Raw genomic sequence first — 18,470 nt, 5'->3', positions numbered from 1 at the left:
ATTCTAAAGTTCTTTTAAAATATTTTTTATTAGTTACAAATATTTTTTTTATAAGATTTACAAATTTCTCCAGTGCCATGTAATAATTAGAGATTTTCTAAATAAGATTAAATGGAGTTGTGAATGAATACACTGAAATTGTGAATCTGTGTTTGTGAAAGAGAAAAACTGAAAAAATTAATGAGAGTCAGAGAGAGAGAGAGAGAGAGAGAGAGAGAGAGAGAGAGAGAGAGAGAGAGAGAGAGAGAGAGAGAGAGAGAGAGCCTGTGTGTGTGCACGTGTGTTTGAGTGGGGACTGTTTAGTATGAATTCATTTTTAAGATGCCAGATCACAAAAAAAAACCTTCAGTACCAAATTAAAAAAATAAATTTTTCGTTATGACTTAATGCTCACTTGGCATTTCATTCTCAGCATTTTCTTTCTCGTATACGTAACAGCCCACCTTTCCAATGTTCACACCTTTTGGTCCAAAAAGGTACCCATAGCAGGGCACATGGCAGTACGGGCTGCCCTCATGCTGCAGAAAATAGAGAAAATAATAGAGTATTATTAGGGAGTCCGAATTAATGATAGAGTAATCATTATGGTAAATATTCTACAAATATTACACAATATATCACTTATATACCAACATTATATATAAGAGGAACTCGACTATTGATCACATAAATTTGAGTTACATTCCAGCGTTAGCTACTATTTTAATTTTGAATATGAATTTAATATGAAATAACAGACTTTTAATAGAAGGACTAGGCTGAACAAAGTGTTTATGAGTACCTCTGCATGACCACCAGGGGTCAGTGTTTTCTTGCACCTCACACAGCGAAGGCAAGGCCTGTGCCAGTTACGACCCAGTGACATCACCTTCTCAGCTGCAGCATCAGACCATGACATCACCACATTACAACACAAATGACATAATATCAGTATATCACAGCGCTGTTTTTAATGATTATACATTAAAAACAAAATGAGATATGTATATTTTATAAAAAAGAAAAAATATTCAAACTAATTTATTTACAATTTGTAATATTTTTTTATTTTAAATATACATTAATTTATTTCAAATATATAATTTGATATATAAAATGTAATAAATAAAAAATAATATATCATTTAAAAATTTGTAAGTGTCAGTTTATGTTTGAGACAAAAAACTAAGATATGGCTAGAAAGAACCACACAGTTCAAATGTTCCAAAGTAACCACCATAAATCACAAATTATTGCTGTTCTTGCTGTATAGACTTAAAATCTCAGAATGGTCAGACAGAATGCTGAACACGCACAGTATCTACCACAAAACCACGGGCGCGCGCGCGCACACACACACACACACACACACACACACACACACACACACACACACACACACACACACACACACACACACACACACACACACACACACAAGGGGGTTTTGCTATCCTTGTGAGGACATTCCATAGGCGTAATGGTAAAAATGGGAATTTATACTGTACAAACTGTATATTCTATCCCCTTACACTGCCCCTATCCCTAAACCTACCCCTTACAGGAGACATTCTGCATTTTTACATTTTCGAAAAAATATAATTTAGTATGTTTATTAACCCGTTCCCCTCATGGGGACCGCTGGCTGGTCCCCACAATGGAGGTGATTTCAGGTTTTACTATCCTTGTGGGGACATTTGGTTCCCACAATGTAATATAAACAAAAGCACGCACACACACACACACACACACACACACACACACACGTTTTATGGGGACTTTCTCTAGACAATGATTTTCATACTGTACAAAACTGTATATTCTATATACCTAACACTTAAACCTAAACCTACCTATCACAGAAAACGTTCTGCATTTTTACATTTTTAGAATATTTAATTTCGTATGATTTATAAGCTGTTTTCCTCATGGGGACCAACAAGTACTGGTATTACTATTCTTGTGGGGACATTTGGTCCCCGTAATGTAGGGAATACCAGGTACACACTCACTCGCAAACACTCACACACACCACAGACATTCCTGAAAGTTCTCAAATGTCTGAAAAGTCATAGTTTTGATTCACTGGACTCACCGAAATAAACTGCCTTTCCACAGCCGGGACACGAATAAGTTTCTCCAGCAAACATGCGTGTAGGAGCATTGGAAGCTACAAAAGAAAAGCAAACACTTTATGGTTCTGTATACATACTTGTTTAAACTTTTATATTTGTATCAGTGTGTATGTTAACATTTTTCTTAACTTTAACTTTAAATATAGTTAGAGGACTGGTTTGTTGCTGTTGAATGCAAGATCCAATTCTGTTCTATATGATCCAGCTTTGATAAGGATCTTTAAATCAACACTTCTGTCTCACATCAAAGATGACAGACTGTTACCAGTTTCTAGTGTCTTCTCCTGTGTTATATTTCACAAAGTGAACCCATGGCGCTTGGCTCACAGGAAACACATTATTCTGAGACATTTCTCCAGACGTTTCCACAGCAGTCCTTTAAACCCTCCCCTTACATTCCTGCAACGTCCCGCCTGTCGGAAAACACCTATTAAGGGGAAATATTTCAGGAAAGGAGCCAATCAACTAAAGCCATTAAAATTCCACTGCATTAAATCCCAAGGGGGTCACTTCAGAAAACAATCCTCCCGCCCCTCCATTACAACACACACTTTTAAGTATTTCTATCTTCCACTCAGTGTTGGAGTGTGTGTGTGTGTGTGTGTGTGTGTGTGTGTGTGTGTGTGTGTGTGTGTGTGTGTGTGTGTGTGTGTGTGTGTGTGTGTGTGTGGTGTTAAAAAGTGCTGAGGAAGTGTTAATATATAAAAGGAATGTGTGGAACAATGCAGCTTGGAAGAGTGTGTCTATATATACAGTGGCTAAAAATAGCATGTGGACACATTTGCACACTGAAGTCACACTTAACCGTGTCTGAATGTCATTTCATTACAAGACAACATATCAAACCAAGTGGCGTTTACAGTCAAATGATGCTAAAACTTTTCTCAGAAATAACTTCACTTTTCTGAGCCATTTTCCTTAACCAATTACTGTCAAGATTTTAGTAGATGTATAAAGTCAGTTTCAACTCCTCAAGTTCAACAGGTGTCCTAGCAGAGTAGCCACATTAAATAAGGACATATTACACTAACGTTTGGCAACCGAAAAGTGTTCAAATAATTGTTTTCAAAATGTTGACACTATATTATAGAATGCCTCAGTGTAAAATAATTAAAAAAAAAGGTTACACTTTATTTTAAGGTGTCATTGTTACAGTGTAATTATATATTTAGGTACTGAGTAATATTAAGTAACTACATGTACTTCTATAGTGTTAGGGTAGGATTAGGGTGTGGTTGAGGGTTAGTTGCATGTAATTATGCATCATTTACTGTTATTACTATGGTAAGTACATGTAACATGTAAAAAGGACACAGTAAAATAAAGTGTTACCAAAATAAAAACTGCAATAGGGAAACACGGAATAAATATTTACAAAATGGATACACAAACAACAAAACTTGCGAGATATAATAACCACAATGAGATATAAATTTAAAAGAGCGACTTTGTTTTTTTCGCAATTGATCCCACAAAGTTAATTTTTTCTTCTTTTAAATCATTTCATAATTACTTTGTTTCTCTTTTATTCTAACCTTTTTTCACAGGCGTCAATAAACTTTTTGTAATATATTTTGTAATATGTTTGCTTAAAAAGTGTTTGTGATGCAGCTTAAAAAAAAAGCTGAATTTGCAGCAGCCATTACTTAAAGAATCATTATGTTCAGCTATTTGAACACTAAAGCACAGTCGATGGAGGAGTCATGTTTTGCTTATATGCTTGGAAAGGCGGCTTCACAGAGAACGCTCTTGTAGTGTTGCCATTTCCACTTATTATAAGTGTTTTTGGGCTTACGGTTTAAGCTTGGCTCATAAAGTGATTAAGTTAACGGAGTTATTAAATATTCTGTCTCAATTTTAGCATTTGGATAATTTATTTTGTCTTGTTCTTTGCTGTTTTTCTAGTTCTGGAACATGAATAAGTCAAGGCTAGTACTGCTTTCCCTGTGATTTCTCGCACCGCACATAAAGAGAAACATTCATTGCATGTTAAAATACGTCATAACAAATAGTTGTTCAGTTCGGTTCTGTACACACGGTGTAGAAGTTTTGAGTTTTTCACTACCGGATGTAGAATGTGGTAGGTTGTCACTCCCGTAAAATACTGAACTGTGCGTGTACAGAAGAGGATTAAGCACTCACAGGTTGACAGCCACATTTAGCAGCAGTGTGTACGTGGCCATTGAGATCCCAGTTCAGGATTCTTTGATGAATAGAATTTTCAAAATAATCTTCTGTAGCATTATAAATGTTGTTACCGTCACATTTGATTAACTGAATGCATCCTTATGGAATAAAAGTATTAATTAATAAAATAAAATAATAATGATAATAATAACAATATATTACTGACTTAATCTTTTGAACAGTGGTGTCTAAATTACCTTTGGGTTGATTATGGTTGATCTGTGAGTTGGTCCAAGGTGTGGTGGGTGATCCGTCTGAAGGGCTGTTAAATGATTTGTCAACCGGTGTTTGAGGAGGCGTGTCATATATGTAAGACCCCGCCCCTCCGATATTTACACCTACCAAAGAGAGGACAGAGCAGTGAGTACCATTCCATTACTGTGTGAGTGAGTGTTTGTGGTTGATTAAGCTCATATCTAAGTGTTCAGACTCTCCTAATGCAGATAGCATTACACAAAAGCCAAAAATAACCTGTTCAGATCCCGAGAAAATGTATCTCTTCTGAATTACACACTCACTTGGATAGTATAATACAAACTGAAACAAGCATATTATTATAACCTCAGTTAAGATCCCCAGTGACACGAGTCCCAATGAGTCTGTGTGCATGCAGGTTTAAGTCCCCACCGGGCTAGAAAAACATGTACACACACACACAATTCTTGTCTGTGCTTTAACTCTTCTGATGTCTGAAGTGTTTAGGAAGACACATTTTTTTTAAAGTACACTATGCAACTATTGGCCCTCTATCGTTGAAAAACAAAACTGTTTTGGTTGTGCTTTGGCTCAGTGTGACTGCACTGTACAGCTGAATATGGTTATTTCTCATTCTTAAAGAGAGAGATTATTCAACTGCTCATAAAACATTCACTACTGAGCTTAAGAGATATAACCAGTGGATGGGCAGGATCTCAAGCTGACTAGCTGAAGACACTACAGTAGCTACTTGACACTAACGTGAAACCAGACTTCATTCGCGCCAATGGAAAGCATATTTACACTGTCTGAATTGTTCGGTAGAAAATAGGAAATGTGTGAACAAGTGACTACGATTTATGCTACGATTTCAGATGCAGCTTCAGCGTCTAATTCTTGGGAGCGGGAGTGCGGGACGCTGTAGATTCTAGAGAGCATTTGATTGGACAGAAAATGCTGATGAGAAGCTGAAGTGCAGAGCGATGTCATCAAAATCATTGATCATACTGACAGAAGTGAGAGACTGTAAGTTTTGAATGTTTATATTTACTAAATGCTAATTTTGTCATTGTTTTGGAGCACATTAGCTTATAGACAACAGCCAATTCATACTAAAAGCCAAAAAACTTCAATTTTGCTTTCATGGGGACTTTAAATGATAGTTCACGAATCATCAACTCTTGTTGTTGCAAACCTGTAAGACTTTATGATATTTTTCTTCAAGTGATGTTCAGCTCCAAAAGGGAGAAAAAGTACCAAAAAAGCTGGTCAACCTCTGCTGACATGAGGGTAAAAAAATGACCTCTCTGTTCTCTCTCTCTCTCTCTGTTCTCTCTCTCTCACACACACACACACACACGAACGATAAGGTTTCTAGTGGTGAGTGAATGGTCTTTGGTTGGAAGGTTATTCTAAAAAAAGTCACTGAGAGTCAGATGTCTCTAAATGAGCCCTGATTCAAACCTTTATTTCCTGTACATGAACACAGAGCAGCTAGAACAAAATATCAAAATACCTAAATTCTTACATAACTTTGTATGAAGATGAAAATACACTATATTTCCAATTGAATGTCTCACGTTTTTACACGTATGCACAAAACACCTTACAAACTCCAAATACAATTTATTGTACATACCTTTTGGTCCAAAGAGAGTTCCGTAGCAAGGTTTATGACAGTAAGGCAATCCATCATGCTGATAGAGAAAAAGATAGAATATCTTTATTAGTCTTTATTTTACTTAATTTGCTGAATTTCTCACTGTACAAATGCATAGTTTTTTTTTTAAATCGCATCAATAAACCATAAACTAAAATGAGAAAAATATTCTAATTGCAGAGTGCTTACACATATTTAGTTTACTACCAATAAAACTACTTTTTTCTAATAAAAACGTGTATTTGTAAATTAAATAAAAATTTGTGCCAGACACTCTACTAAATTCTACTATTCTACTAAAACCAACATTTTCAAGCAAGGTAATATTTTCAGAAGTGTGTGTGGGAGACCGAATGAAAGAGAGAAAGAGGCTTGTGTCGTGCTGGATTCATTAGAGGTCATTGTTTATCCTTCTGTTCCTTCCTGCTCCTCCCAGACTGCATAAAAAGACCCAGTCAGGCTCAAATCAGACTGAAATTCAAGCCTCCTTATACACACACACACGCACGCACGCACGCGCACACACGCACGCACACACACACACACACACACACACACACACACACACACACACACACACACACACACACACACACACACACACACACACCTCTATTTTAGTGTGCTCAAAACATTAAATCCAAAATAACATGCTAAACTGAGCAAAAATATATTCACTTATTTTTATTACCATCTTAATCAGGCATTTATATATTGTATATATTATATTAAAAGCAACATCTATCTCAGTGTCTTTGTTGTGACAAGCTAAAAATACAGTTTGCGGTCCCACTGAGAGCCATTTCCCAAAGAATAGAGTTAGGGAAAAAAGGCAGTCGACACCTGCAGAGAGTGAACACCAACAACACACCCTCCTGCTGTTTTGAACACAATAAGAGAAAAAGAGCACACACAGTTCTCAAAAGAAGGGGAAACAGTAACTTTAATAGAAGAGTAACAAGACTAAATATATCTTTCAGTGAGACAATGAAGAGCTGTTTGTCCATCCATTTTTATCAACACAAATGAAAAAGCAATAGAAGAAAAAAAAACCTCCTTCAGTCCAAACTCACCTTATAATTAAACTAAAGCTGTCTGTGACTGTTGTGTTTGTGTGCAAGCGTGAGCGTGATGAGAGAGAGAGAGAAGGAGGGAGAAGGAAGAGAAGCAGAAAAGCAGACGATTGTTTTCTGGTTGGAATGAACACTATCTTTGTCCCTACATTGTCCTTGTAATAGCTCTGGTAAAGACCCACAGTAACACTGTGTGGGAGAGAAAGTGCATAGGCGTACAGATACCTAAATGTTCAGTAACGTTATTTGAAATGTAGCAGCTGTACCCGATTGAACATGCATTTGAAAATGACAGATTACTGCCATTTCTCCACAAATTTCATTGCGGTTAAGAATATTATGATTTACATTTCCTGTAAGAGGCAAGTAGTAGTAAAGCCCAAGACTAAAATAATTTGTTTCGCTTCCTGTTAACACAGTCAGTCCTTCTTCACCCTGCTGTGTCTGTCAATCTCTTTTCTGTTCATACTGTAAAGAAAATGACAGAATAAAGCAAATCCAAATGCTTTTAGTAAGGAGTACCGAGGATATTTATACCTTATTCTTTCGTTCTTAGCTATTTTGATGTTTAGGGTTCAAATGAGTATGGGAATGGCTTTATGTAACCGTTTCAAGAAAACAAACATGCTACATTTTTTCCATTCAATTTTAAATAGATAAATAGTAAATGTAATCGTAATCTCTCCCTGACAGTCAGAGAGCATTCCAGACAAATCCAATGAGGTTACTATAAATACTGATGATCTGTGCTTACAGTCATTGTAGGACTTTCAATTCCTCCATAAACTTCCACTCCTGATGAGAGACAAGTCTACGGGTGGAGTGTAGATGGATGAACAATCATTTAACCCAAACAGGGACAAAAGACAACTCAGATCACTGAACTAGAAAATGTCTCCTAATGTACCAGACAAGACCAATGAACATGTCAGGACAATAAGAAGGAGAGAGAAAATAAGAAAGGAAGAAGAAAGTACAGTGAGGGGCACTGAGATAGGCAAGGACATGGATGACCTAGAATCAGTGTCAACCCAATGGCTTGAGCTTTTAGAGTCGGTTGTGTGATCTCCTGCTAAACTATGACATTGAGGATGTGCAAGCCTGAAACTCTACAGACCAACATACATACAGAAGTAGGACATCCAGAAGCCCATTTATCTGTCATCGGGGATCATGACTGTGCTGTCTGATCAAAGGAGAAGGAAGGAAGAAAAGAAAGACAGACAGACAGACAGAGAGAGATTTAATTAAAAGGGTTAGTTCACCCAAAAATGAAAGTAGCCTAATTATACTGACCCTCGTGTTGTTCCAACCCCGTAAGACTTTCGTTCGTCTTCGGAACACAAATTAAGATATTTTTGATTAAAATCTGAGAGCTGTCTCACTCCTTCATCTGCTTCTATGTAATTTCATTTTGCCAGCCCAGAAAAGTTATTAAAACATTGTTTAAAAAAGTCCAAGTGACTACAGTGGCACAACATTAAGTTTATCAAGCGACGAGAATTTAAAAAAAAAAAATGTGAAAAAACATTTCAACTATTCAACTATTAATTTTCTTTTATGGGCCTCTGACGTGAGTTCACGAGAGCGCCACGACGCATGCGCGAGAACTGAGAAGATGGCACTCACGATCATTTGATGGGTAAGTGTGAAAGGTAAGCCATTCATTTTGCGGCATTGGTAAGGCACTTTTATGTTTTCTCGTTGGTTTCTCACGATTCGGACACCCAGGAAATGCACACATTAGAACCATTTTAAACTCTACATCGAGACCCATAGAGTCATCTTCTGAGTTCTCGCGCATGCATCGTGGCGCTCTCGTCAGAGGCCCACACAGAAGAAAATTAATAGTTGAATAAAGTCGTTATTTTGGGGGGGTTATGCACACAAAACAGTCTTACGGGGTTGGAACAACATGAAGGTGAGCAGTTAATGTACTGACAGAATTTTCATTTTTGGGTGAACTAACCCTTTAATGGCATCTCAGCCTGCAGTATCAGCTTTAGTTCTGCTTACCTCCGCATGGCCTCCAGGAGACAGAATCTTACTACATCGTTCACATTTCAGACAGAAGCGGTGCCAGTTTTTCCCCAGAGAGCTCACTTTCTCAGCTAGAACAGGGAGAGAGTGTAATGTGTTATCTGATCAGTGTGTGATACCGTATATATAACAGGGTGACAGCTTTAACTGCAGTGATGTATATCTAAATTACACACAATTAATTAGATCACATTGTCCTGCAGTGATACATTTCTGTTTGGCCACATTACAGTTCAGTCAAATTACATTGTTCTTTCTAAGTCAGTGGTTCTTGGCCAAAAACACTGCTAAGTGGGCCTGACTGTATGTCAATAGTCAAAAGCCTGAAAAAAAAAGTAAATATCAAGCATAAACTACCATTCAAAAGATTAGGGACAGTACACTCTAAAAAATGCTGGGTTGTTTTAACCCAATTTTGGGTCAAATATGGACAAACCCAGCCGTTGGGTTACATTTTTAAATTACATTTTTAACCCAACGTTTGGGTTTGTCCATATTTGACCCAAAATTGGGTTAAAACAACCCAGCATTTTTTAGAGTGTAAGATTTAATGAAAAAAAAAAGTTAATTCAGAAAAATTGCATTCAAAAGTGATAGTAAAGACAGGAAAGTTTATTTCAAATAAAACTTTTATTTATCAAAAATATATATAAAATATATTAAGCAGAAACTTTTTACAACATTGATAATAAGAAATGTTTCTTGAGCACCAAATCAGCCTATTAGAATGGATTCATTCAATAATTAATTAAAATATAAAGCTATTTTTAAATTATTCAAATATTTCACAATATAACTATTGTACTCTATTTTTGATCAAATAAAAGCAGCCAAGATTTCATAAGAGAAATCTTTCAAAAAAAGATCTTCTGACTCCAAACTTTTGAATGGTAGTGTCCTTAAAGTTCCCCTGTGGTAAAAATCAAGCTTTTAATGTTGATTGTCAAACTGGTGTTTTTAATATGCTTTAAGACAAACCATGTGCAAATTCATAAGTCATCACCATTGTATTTGGGTATTCGAGTATTTTCTCCTTAAAGTCGTCATGAAAACAAAATTGACCCTATTTACTTTGTTAGCGCATATTACTAGTCTTGTGGTGAACAATTAATCCGTGCAAGTTAATACACAGAAAAAAAATAATTGCCGTGGTTATCTTTAATCAAAGTCTGAAAAGCTACTTCCGGTCTGAAATGGCATTCCTTTTCTGATGACGTAGGTTTGACGTCTTGGGTTGAAAACGCTTAAACACTCCCCTCAAACCGTTATTCAGCTATGAGCAGAGATGGAGAGGAGTGCTAAAGTAAAACCCTGCCCTCTGTTCAATATTCCGTTTCACTTGGAAAAACGTCACAACACTGAAGAAAAGTCGTTTGCAACTTCCGGTTCACGCAGACTTTAAAACTGAGTGAACCAAAGACAGTCTCAAAAACGCGGTTTGAAATCGCTGGTGTTTCTGATGTCACAAACTGTAACCAATCACGTCAACAAGTGGATCTCTGAGCTGGTGAGAGTGAGTGGAGGCGGGGCTAATTTGCATAATCATAGAACCGCGTATATTAAACGAGGCAAGTGTGCAGAGTTACATTCAAGGCATGACAGATTCTTTCTTTTTTTTTTGGTGATCAAAGGCGAGTTTTAAAGGATAAAATTATTGACTACAGCGGGACTTTAACATCTTTATTTATATAACTTTTATAATTACTGTTACTGTAAATTCATAGTTCTTTTCAGGTGTGCCCAGCTCGGCAAATGCTGAAATACAGCTTAACACAGCAACTACAATTGTGTGCGTGTTTGTGCATTTATATCTGTCGAGATATCTATAAACAGTACTTACAAGAGCTCTGAGAAAGACTTTGCACACAAAATACTAATTCTAATGGGTGGGGTCTGTGTGTGTGTGTGTGTGTGTGTGTGTGTGTGTGTGTTTCCAGCTGAACAATGCAGCATCAAAGGAGAGGAAGAACAAACTGGACCATCTGAAGAAAAGCTCCAAAGGGAGATCCTGTTACAAACCAAACCCTGCTGAGTCAGATCTGCTGCTATCAAGAGGATGTTGAAAAGTGCATCTTATCTCTGACCTTCTGATCTTCATAAGCAGTTATTGTGCATAATCAAACCAACAAGCATTTCACTGATATTTCTAAAGAAACTAAGCAATGAAAAAGTAGAAACACTATAAGGTTTGGGGTCAGTAAGATTTTTTTTTAATTAATACTTTAAATGTTCTTTTAAACCGACTATTTATTAATGAATCTTTAAAAAATGGTTTCACAAAAATATTAAGCAGCACAGCTATTTTCAACATTCATGGTAATAATAAATGTTTCTTGAGCAGCAAAATCAGATTATTAGAATTATTTCTGAAGGATCGTGTGACTGGAGAAATGGCTGATGAAAATTCAGCATTGCCATCAGAGGAATAAATAATATTTTAAAAAGCATTCCAATTGAAAACAGCTATCTTAAATTGTAATATTATTTCACAATATGACTGTTTTTACTGTATTTTTGATCATATAAATGCAGCCTCTTAAGGGCCACAAACTTCTGAATGGTTGTGTATGCTGATTTTCAGCCTTTAGTAATGTTTTAGGCTACAACTTCCATTGCACAAAACTGCTTGCATGTGTTCTCTCATTTGTCTATCAGCTCCTAAATTTAACATAACTAGGCCTACACACACAAAAAAAAAAAAAATCAATAGTTTGCTATGAGCAAATACACAGTAAACATCCATGGACTTTGGAGCACAGGAATGAGAATTAAGAGTGATTTAGAGAAAGACACACGTCAACATTCCACACAAAAAAAGAACTAAAAAAGGTACTCATATATTTTCAGCACTCTTAAAAATAAAGGTTTTATGTTGGCATCGATGGTTCAATGAAGAACCTTTAACATCCATTGAACCTCTCAATTCCACAAAAGTTTCTTTATGGAAAAAGGGTTATTTGAGGAAGGGGCAATTTCAGAGAGGCTAGCAATAGCAAGCAAGCTAGCTTTGAAGGCATAATATCCCACCCTCCCTTCTCAATTCAATTCACATTTATTTGTAGCGTGCTTTTCTCAACACATAACGTTTCAAAGCAGCTTTACAGAAAATGCTATATGCTACTTCTCCAAAACACATGAATGCACATAGCCAGAGCAGAGTCTGGAAGTGTCATGAGAGACGGCGTTAAATGACCCCATCTCTCAAAGCACATAACATTACAATAATAATAAACAACTTATAAACAACTTGATTTGTTGCCATAGAAATGCATAATCCGAGTCTGAGGACGTGAACAGCTCCAGGTAGAACGTCACAGGTTGCCATCGCGTAATTACGGTTACTACACTGTGTGAAGGAAACATTTTTTGTTCCTGAGACTTTCACAGAAGATATTCATCCATTTTTTTATATTTAGACCAATTTTTATTATTGATTGCTATCAGGATGTGAAGAGAGTTGAAACCAGTATAAAATTATTTAGGAACTGTTGACTGAAAGGTTCTTTGGGGAAACAAAAATGGTTCTATGGCATCGCTGCGAAAACCTCCGTCATTTTTAAGATTGAAGTGATAAAATATCAAGCGAAAGAGCTAGGCTATTATATGATACAAAAAACATTTGCCAGGTTGACATTGTGCATATGGGGGACTAAACCCACCATCTCACAACCTTACACACTAACCAGCCAACATTCCTATAGGGTCCGTCTTTCTCACACACACATTCCATCACACAAAACTAGTCAGGTCAAACAGAGAGCACACTGAGTCAGACATTTTCAGAAGTCTAGGCTCAATGGGGATATCAAATCATCAAGCTGACATCTCCTCTTCAGCGCAGCCAGAACGACAGTTACTCCATCCGCTAACCTGCAACAGTAGCACAACAGATCCTCTCACTTTGTTCAAGAGTCCCTTGCCAAATTCTTACGTAACACTGTCACCCAATTCTCTATTCATGGGCTAAAGCATTTACTAACCCTGTCACTACTGGATTCCGGGACAGAATACTAAACAGGAGCATATAACGTGACAGACTAGAGAACATCCTACAATGCGGTTGTGGGACCGTCTGGGTCACTTGTGCTTGACCTATTAATAACAATACTTAGTTCAGCACAGGCTGCAAGATTAGACTTCTTCTTTTTGAGACTGACAGTTTGGGGTCCCATATGCCGTATGTGGGGAAATTCATAATAACAATTTTGAAATTTACCAATTATCTTACTATTACTTTTCCTCAGACCTAGTTAAAACTACTAGACAGATTAATTTAACGCTTTACAAAGCAGACACATACTTTTCACCACTTTTGTTTGGGGCTGAAGTGCTGATGTGCACAGGTAATAATATTTGTATATGGAAATACATTGCATTTATTCACATGATAAATCCCAAACAGACGAAGAACAACAATGAAGCAGGCTACTTATAAAACATAGGCTATTTCGTTATAAAGCATTTTAAACACACACACACACACACACACACACACACACACACACACACACACACACACACACACCATAAAGTATCTATCCAATGCTACACCATGAAATATTTGGAACTATTAAACTGCATAACGTCTTCAATATCCCAAAAAGAAAACATAAGAGTTAAATTCCCACTACTTATAGCCTAACAACCCAATGACTCCAAAACCAACAAATAGGCTACACTTTCCAAACACTTGTTATGTAACTCTGCAGAAATTTTACTTTAAACTCTGCAGAAGTTTATTCCTTAAAAAAATACCTTTGACCTTTCAGAACATAATGTAAATGCCCTGCAATTTGAGTCAATTAGTCCAATCCAATGATACGATAACAATGAAATGAACTTAGCTTAGACTTCTGCTAAGTGATAATTCTAGTGGAAAACTCTCACCGAAAAACACAGTCTTATCGCATCTTGGACAAATGGACGTCATTCTCTAGAAGTGTCTTTTTGCCAGGCAGGTTCGGGTCTGTTCGTCTCGGTTCGTTGCCTGTCTGTCTCCTGTCTGTTGCCCAGCGCCTCTGCAAACTGTGTGCAACTGCAACACAAGTCGCGCCGCGGCGTTTATTTAACTTTAAAGAGCCTCCGTGCTTGTCTCATGAATAATGAATAGCCTACGTTGCGTGACGTTCGACCAGTAAACTGATTGACTGAAAGTCAGCTAATCCTACTATGGAGAAGGAAGACTGTAGCCTAAATATTAATTAGGAAACGTGACTGAACGCTCCAAGGTTACCAAGCAACGTTAGCTTGACCTCATTAATATTTATAGCCTTCGCCATAGTAGGATCCGTTATTTCGCCTGCCCTAGAGCTGCGTGGCACCGTTACGCCACGCCTTTGGCTTGACCAATGAGGAATATTTCTAACTCGTCAATCAAAACAAAAACGTACAAAGCTACCCATCATCAAACCTTTCCCTTTTTTTAAAAATCCCGACTAGTTGTCAAAAATGCAAAAGGTGTTATAGTCTGTTTCTTTTTTCGTATGAATTGCTGGGATTATCATTAAAAACAGTATTTAAAAGTTTATGTCTCAAAAAATTTTAAACGAAATATTCTTGGAAAAATACGTAAGGATGTATTTCTAAGGGAATGTGTTTTTTTATTTATTCTATTTTCATCATCTCGATAAGGTTTCATGCTGCCTCCTGATGTTTTAAATCAAGACAGCACTGATAGAATGATAGAATAGCTTTTAATTTGAAAAGATTTTAAGATTTTGAACCTGGCTTTATCTACCGGTCAGATTTCTGTTATGGAAATGTCTGCAAAATAGTGCATATTTAATTAGATAGTGCATGTGCATCATTTGCATATTTAAACATAACATTTCATAGAACTTGTCAGATAAAGCATTTGTTTTAATGAAATGTGATTAACCAACTGGGGAAGTAATATCTAAAATGTTTACTTTACCCTATTCACCTGTGCTGTCTTGATACATTATGAGGTTCTTTTTAAAATGAACCACAATAAAACACACGTTTTTCCAAACATGTGTGTATTTCTTTCTTCTATGGAATACAAAAGGAGATATTAGGGTAAATGTTATGGACCTCGAGCAACATTCACTTTCATTGCATCTTTTTATTTTTCATACAATGAATGGTGCCATTCTGTGAAAGGCTGCCATTCCACCTAACATCTCCTTTTGTGTTCCACCGAACAAAGAAAGACATATGTGTTTGGAACATCACAAGGATAAATAAATAATGACAGAATTTTAATTTATGGATGGACTGTTGAATCCAAACTTTGTTATAGTGTTTACTGGAGCAGAAAGCCTTGCAGTGCTCTCGTTCATTCTTCTGACTGTTTACAGTAAAGATATTGTAATTAGTACAGTCTAAACAGATGGCTGTGAATGATGGAGGCCTCATGCACTTGCAGCCACTGGCATCACCACTGAGATAATGGATGATCTCACACACACGTCCTTAGATGGGGTCATAGGTCACCGCATGAGAGACAGCCATCCATGGTACCAACTACGATACAACTAAATCTCGCATGGTCTATTACAAAACTGTGTCTCACTGTCATGGGCCTTATACCCTCAAATATGTGTTAAATTACTTCAGTATCTATTCAGAATCATGTTAACTGCAAAAAAACAAACAAACAAACAAACAACAAAAACAGCCCAAAACACCTACCGGTACTCAAGAATTTACATTAGCCTATTTGTGGAGAAAACTAAATAACAACAGAGGTGGACAGTCACAAAGTACATTTACTTGAGAAGGCCTACTGTACACTTTTTGAGTAGGCCTATCTGTACTTTACTTGCAATATTATTTTTTCTGAAAACTTTTTACTTTAATTTCACTGAAAGACAAATATCGTAGGCTACTTTTTACTCCACTACATTTCTGTCAAGGTCCAGTAGTAGGCTAAGTAACGTCAGTCAGGGGATGATTCTGGTTGCAGGGGTTGCATTTTGGTTGGAAATAAAAGTTGGTTGAGGTCAGAACCCGATGTCAGATTGAAGTTAACACCCAACGTCGAACAGACGATGAATTTTGGTTGGAAATGAAAGTCGGGTTGACGACAGAACCCGACCGATGATGGTTTCTGACGTCAAACCGATTTTCATTTTCAACCACAATACAACATTGTCCAACGTTGGAGATTACATATGTCAATTTGGCGTTTTCATTTTCAACGTTTTGTTATTTTTTGGAGCACACTAGCTTATAGATAACAGAAGACTATAACATATTCACACTAAAAGCCAAAAAAACGTATATATAATAGCACTATTTGAGGGAACAGCCATTTGGGTGTCCGAAACCATTGTGGACGTTATTGAGTACACTTATTCAATCTCACATTCAATCACTACTGGAACTGTGTTCTAGAAATAAATTTGATATTGATATGAGGGTAGGTATGGCAGGCATAGATTCAGAGGCATACTGTAGCCTATTACATAAAACAATGCAACAATAATAAAACAATGCATTGACATTTACCTTTTACTTTTGATACTTAAGTACTTTTAAAAACGAGTACTTCTGTACTATTACTTAAGTAAAAATCGGTCTTTACAACTTTTACTTGTAACGGAGTAGCCTACTATTTGACCAGTAGTAGCCTATCTGTAGCCTACTTTCACTCAAGTAAGAAAGTTAGGTTACTGATTACGTAATATGATCACACTGTTAGATTGCTGTACCAAACCAAACATATACTGTAATCTAGGCTATAACTGAGACAAATGTTAGTAATACTGTCTTGTCTACTTACGGTACATTCACTCATGATACATCAATCTGTTGTGGTATAATATCACTGGGATATCATTTATCTGCAGTAGGCAGTGGGAGGAGGATGCTGGGACTCTGAGCCTGTGTTTGTTGTCAGCTATGTATCACTGTATGATAGCGCCCTCTTGCGTGAAATACGTATGGGAAGTGTGTGTGTGTGCGTGCGTACGTGCTTGTGTGCGTGCGCGCGCGCGCGTGCGTGCGTGTGTGTGTCTTGTTTTTTTGCACCTTTTACCTTACTTGTCTTAGTTTTGCCCTTTTCCTTATTTATCTTGGTATTTTTTTTATAGGCTAGTATTTTGTGGTTGGAATAATAAAGAGCACACTATTTTGTCTGATTATCACACAAAAACTCTCATCAACATCATTACGTGATGTTCACTTTTAATATGTTGTTGTTGTTTATGCCTGTTGTTTATGAGAGTATTGTTACACAACATCACCACTAGATGGCGTGTGTTCATTGGACTTTACTATATGGACAATAAGGTCAAAAGGTCGCTGGTTCATTAAAAACAAAGCTGAGGTTTGCCAGTGGTTCTCACCTTTTTTTAATGTCATGGTAAATTTCCAATCCCTGCATATATTATATTTTGTGTATACAAAATCAGTGATTTCTACATCAGTTTTAACAACAGTGTCACAACTTAGCTGGTTTACTTATAAGTGATTGTTATAAAACAAACTGTAGCTTAATTAAACCTTTCAATTATTTTCTCATGCTGTAGAGTGAACAATCTGGAAGTATTGGCTTAGGGTCTGGGCTTGTTATTCCTGACTTTTTTTTTGGCACCTGTTAGTGCCAGCTGAAAGCTGAGTGCCATGCATGACATAAACTGAAAGTTCGTGATTTCAGCCAATTCTGTAAGGTGGACAGCAAAAAAAAAAAAGGACAACATGATCGTATTTGATTTGATTTTGTTTTTCTTAATTTAAACAGTTTGAGCTTGGCTAAAACAGCTGGAACTGTAAACAGTAAAACAAAAATATTGAAGAAATCGTTTATTGTCTGAACAAAGAATGGCTTTGTGTTTTATTTGCCGTATATCTTAGATGTGCAAATACATGTAAACAACTGTTCAAACGTTTTTGAGATTTTTTTTTTTTGTTGTAATAAGTCACTTCTGCTCACTAAGGTTGCATTTATTTGATCAAAGATACAGTAAAACAGTAATATTGTGAAATATTATTACAATTTTAAAACAACTGTTTTCTTTTTTAATATAGTTTAAAATGTAATTTATTCCTGTAACAGCAAAGCTGAATTTCCATTAATCAGACTTCAGTGTCACATGATCCTTCTAATATGCTGATTTAGTGCTCAAGAAACATTTTGTATTATTATCAAAGGTAAAAATAGTTTTGTAGATACATTTTTCTTTCAGGATTTTTTGATGAATACAAAGTTCAAAAGAACAGTACTTATTTGAAACT

At 36.4% G+C, this 18,470-nt stretch overlaps 1 protein-coding gene across 2 annotated transcripts; it reads right to left on the bottom strand.

The window, feature by feature from the left end:
* Positions 1-16: 16 nt before the first annotated feature.
* Positions 17-17,126, bottom strand: crip3 (cysteine-rich protein 3). 2 transcript variants are annotated; one of them, XM_079634023.1, is made up of 7 exons: positions 17,017-17,126; positions 9,246-9,340; positions 6,136-6,193; positions 4,499-4,639; positions 2,075-2,149; positions 782-876; positions 17-518 (listed from the first exon to the last, which is right to left on the bottom strand). In XM_079634023.1, the coding sequence occupies exons 1-7, from the start codon at positions 17,021-17,023 to the stop codon at positions 384-386; spliced, it is 606 nt and encodes a 201-aa protein (XP_079490149.1). In that variant the 5' UTR covers positions 17,024-17,126; the 3' UTR covers positions 17-383. The 2 variants fall into 2 exon arrangements, with proteins under 2 accessions (XP_079490149.1, XP_079490148.1); XM_079634022.1 differs by lacking the exon at positions 17,017-17,126 and adding an exon at positions 14,157-14,425.
* Positions 17,127-18,470: the final 1,344 nt, after the last annotated feature.

The sequence above is a fragment of the Phoxinus phoxinus genome (assembly GCF_949152265.1).
Source record: "Phoxinus phoxinus genome assembly, chromosome: 13".
Taxonomy (NCBI): Eukaryota; Metazoa; Chordata; class Actinopteri; order Cypriniformes; family Leuciscidae; genus Phoxinus; species Phoxinus phoxinus.
The sequence above is the reverse complement of the archived record's forward strand: the minus strand, read 5'-3'. Positions and strand labels throughout refer to the sequence as shown.

Bases quoted from the DNA above. Each gene is read 5' to 3' on its own strand.
- crip3 (XM_079634022.1), bottom strand. From the start codon at position 14,199: ATGACGTCCATTTGTCCAAGATGCGATAAGACTGTGTTTTTCG. The intron at 9,341-14,156 runs GTGAGAGTTTTC...TCCCTGTTCTAG, and splicing joins CGATAAGACTGTGTTTTTCG to CTGAGAAAGTGAGCTCTCTG. The intron at 6,194-9,245 runs GTAAGCAGAACT...TTTCTCTATCAG, and splicing joins CTCCTGGAGGCCATGCGGAG to CATGATGGATTGCCTTACTG.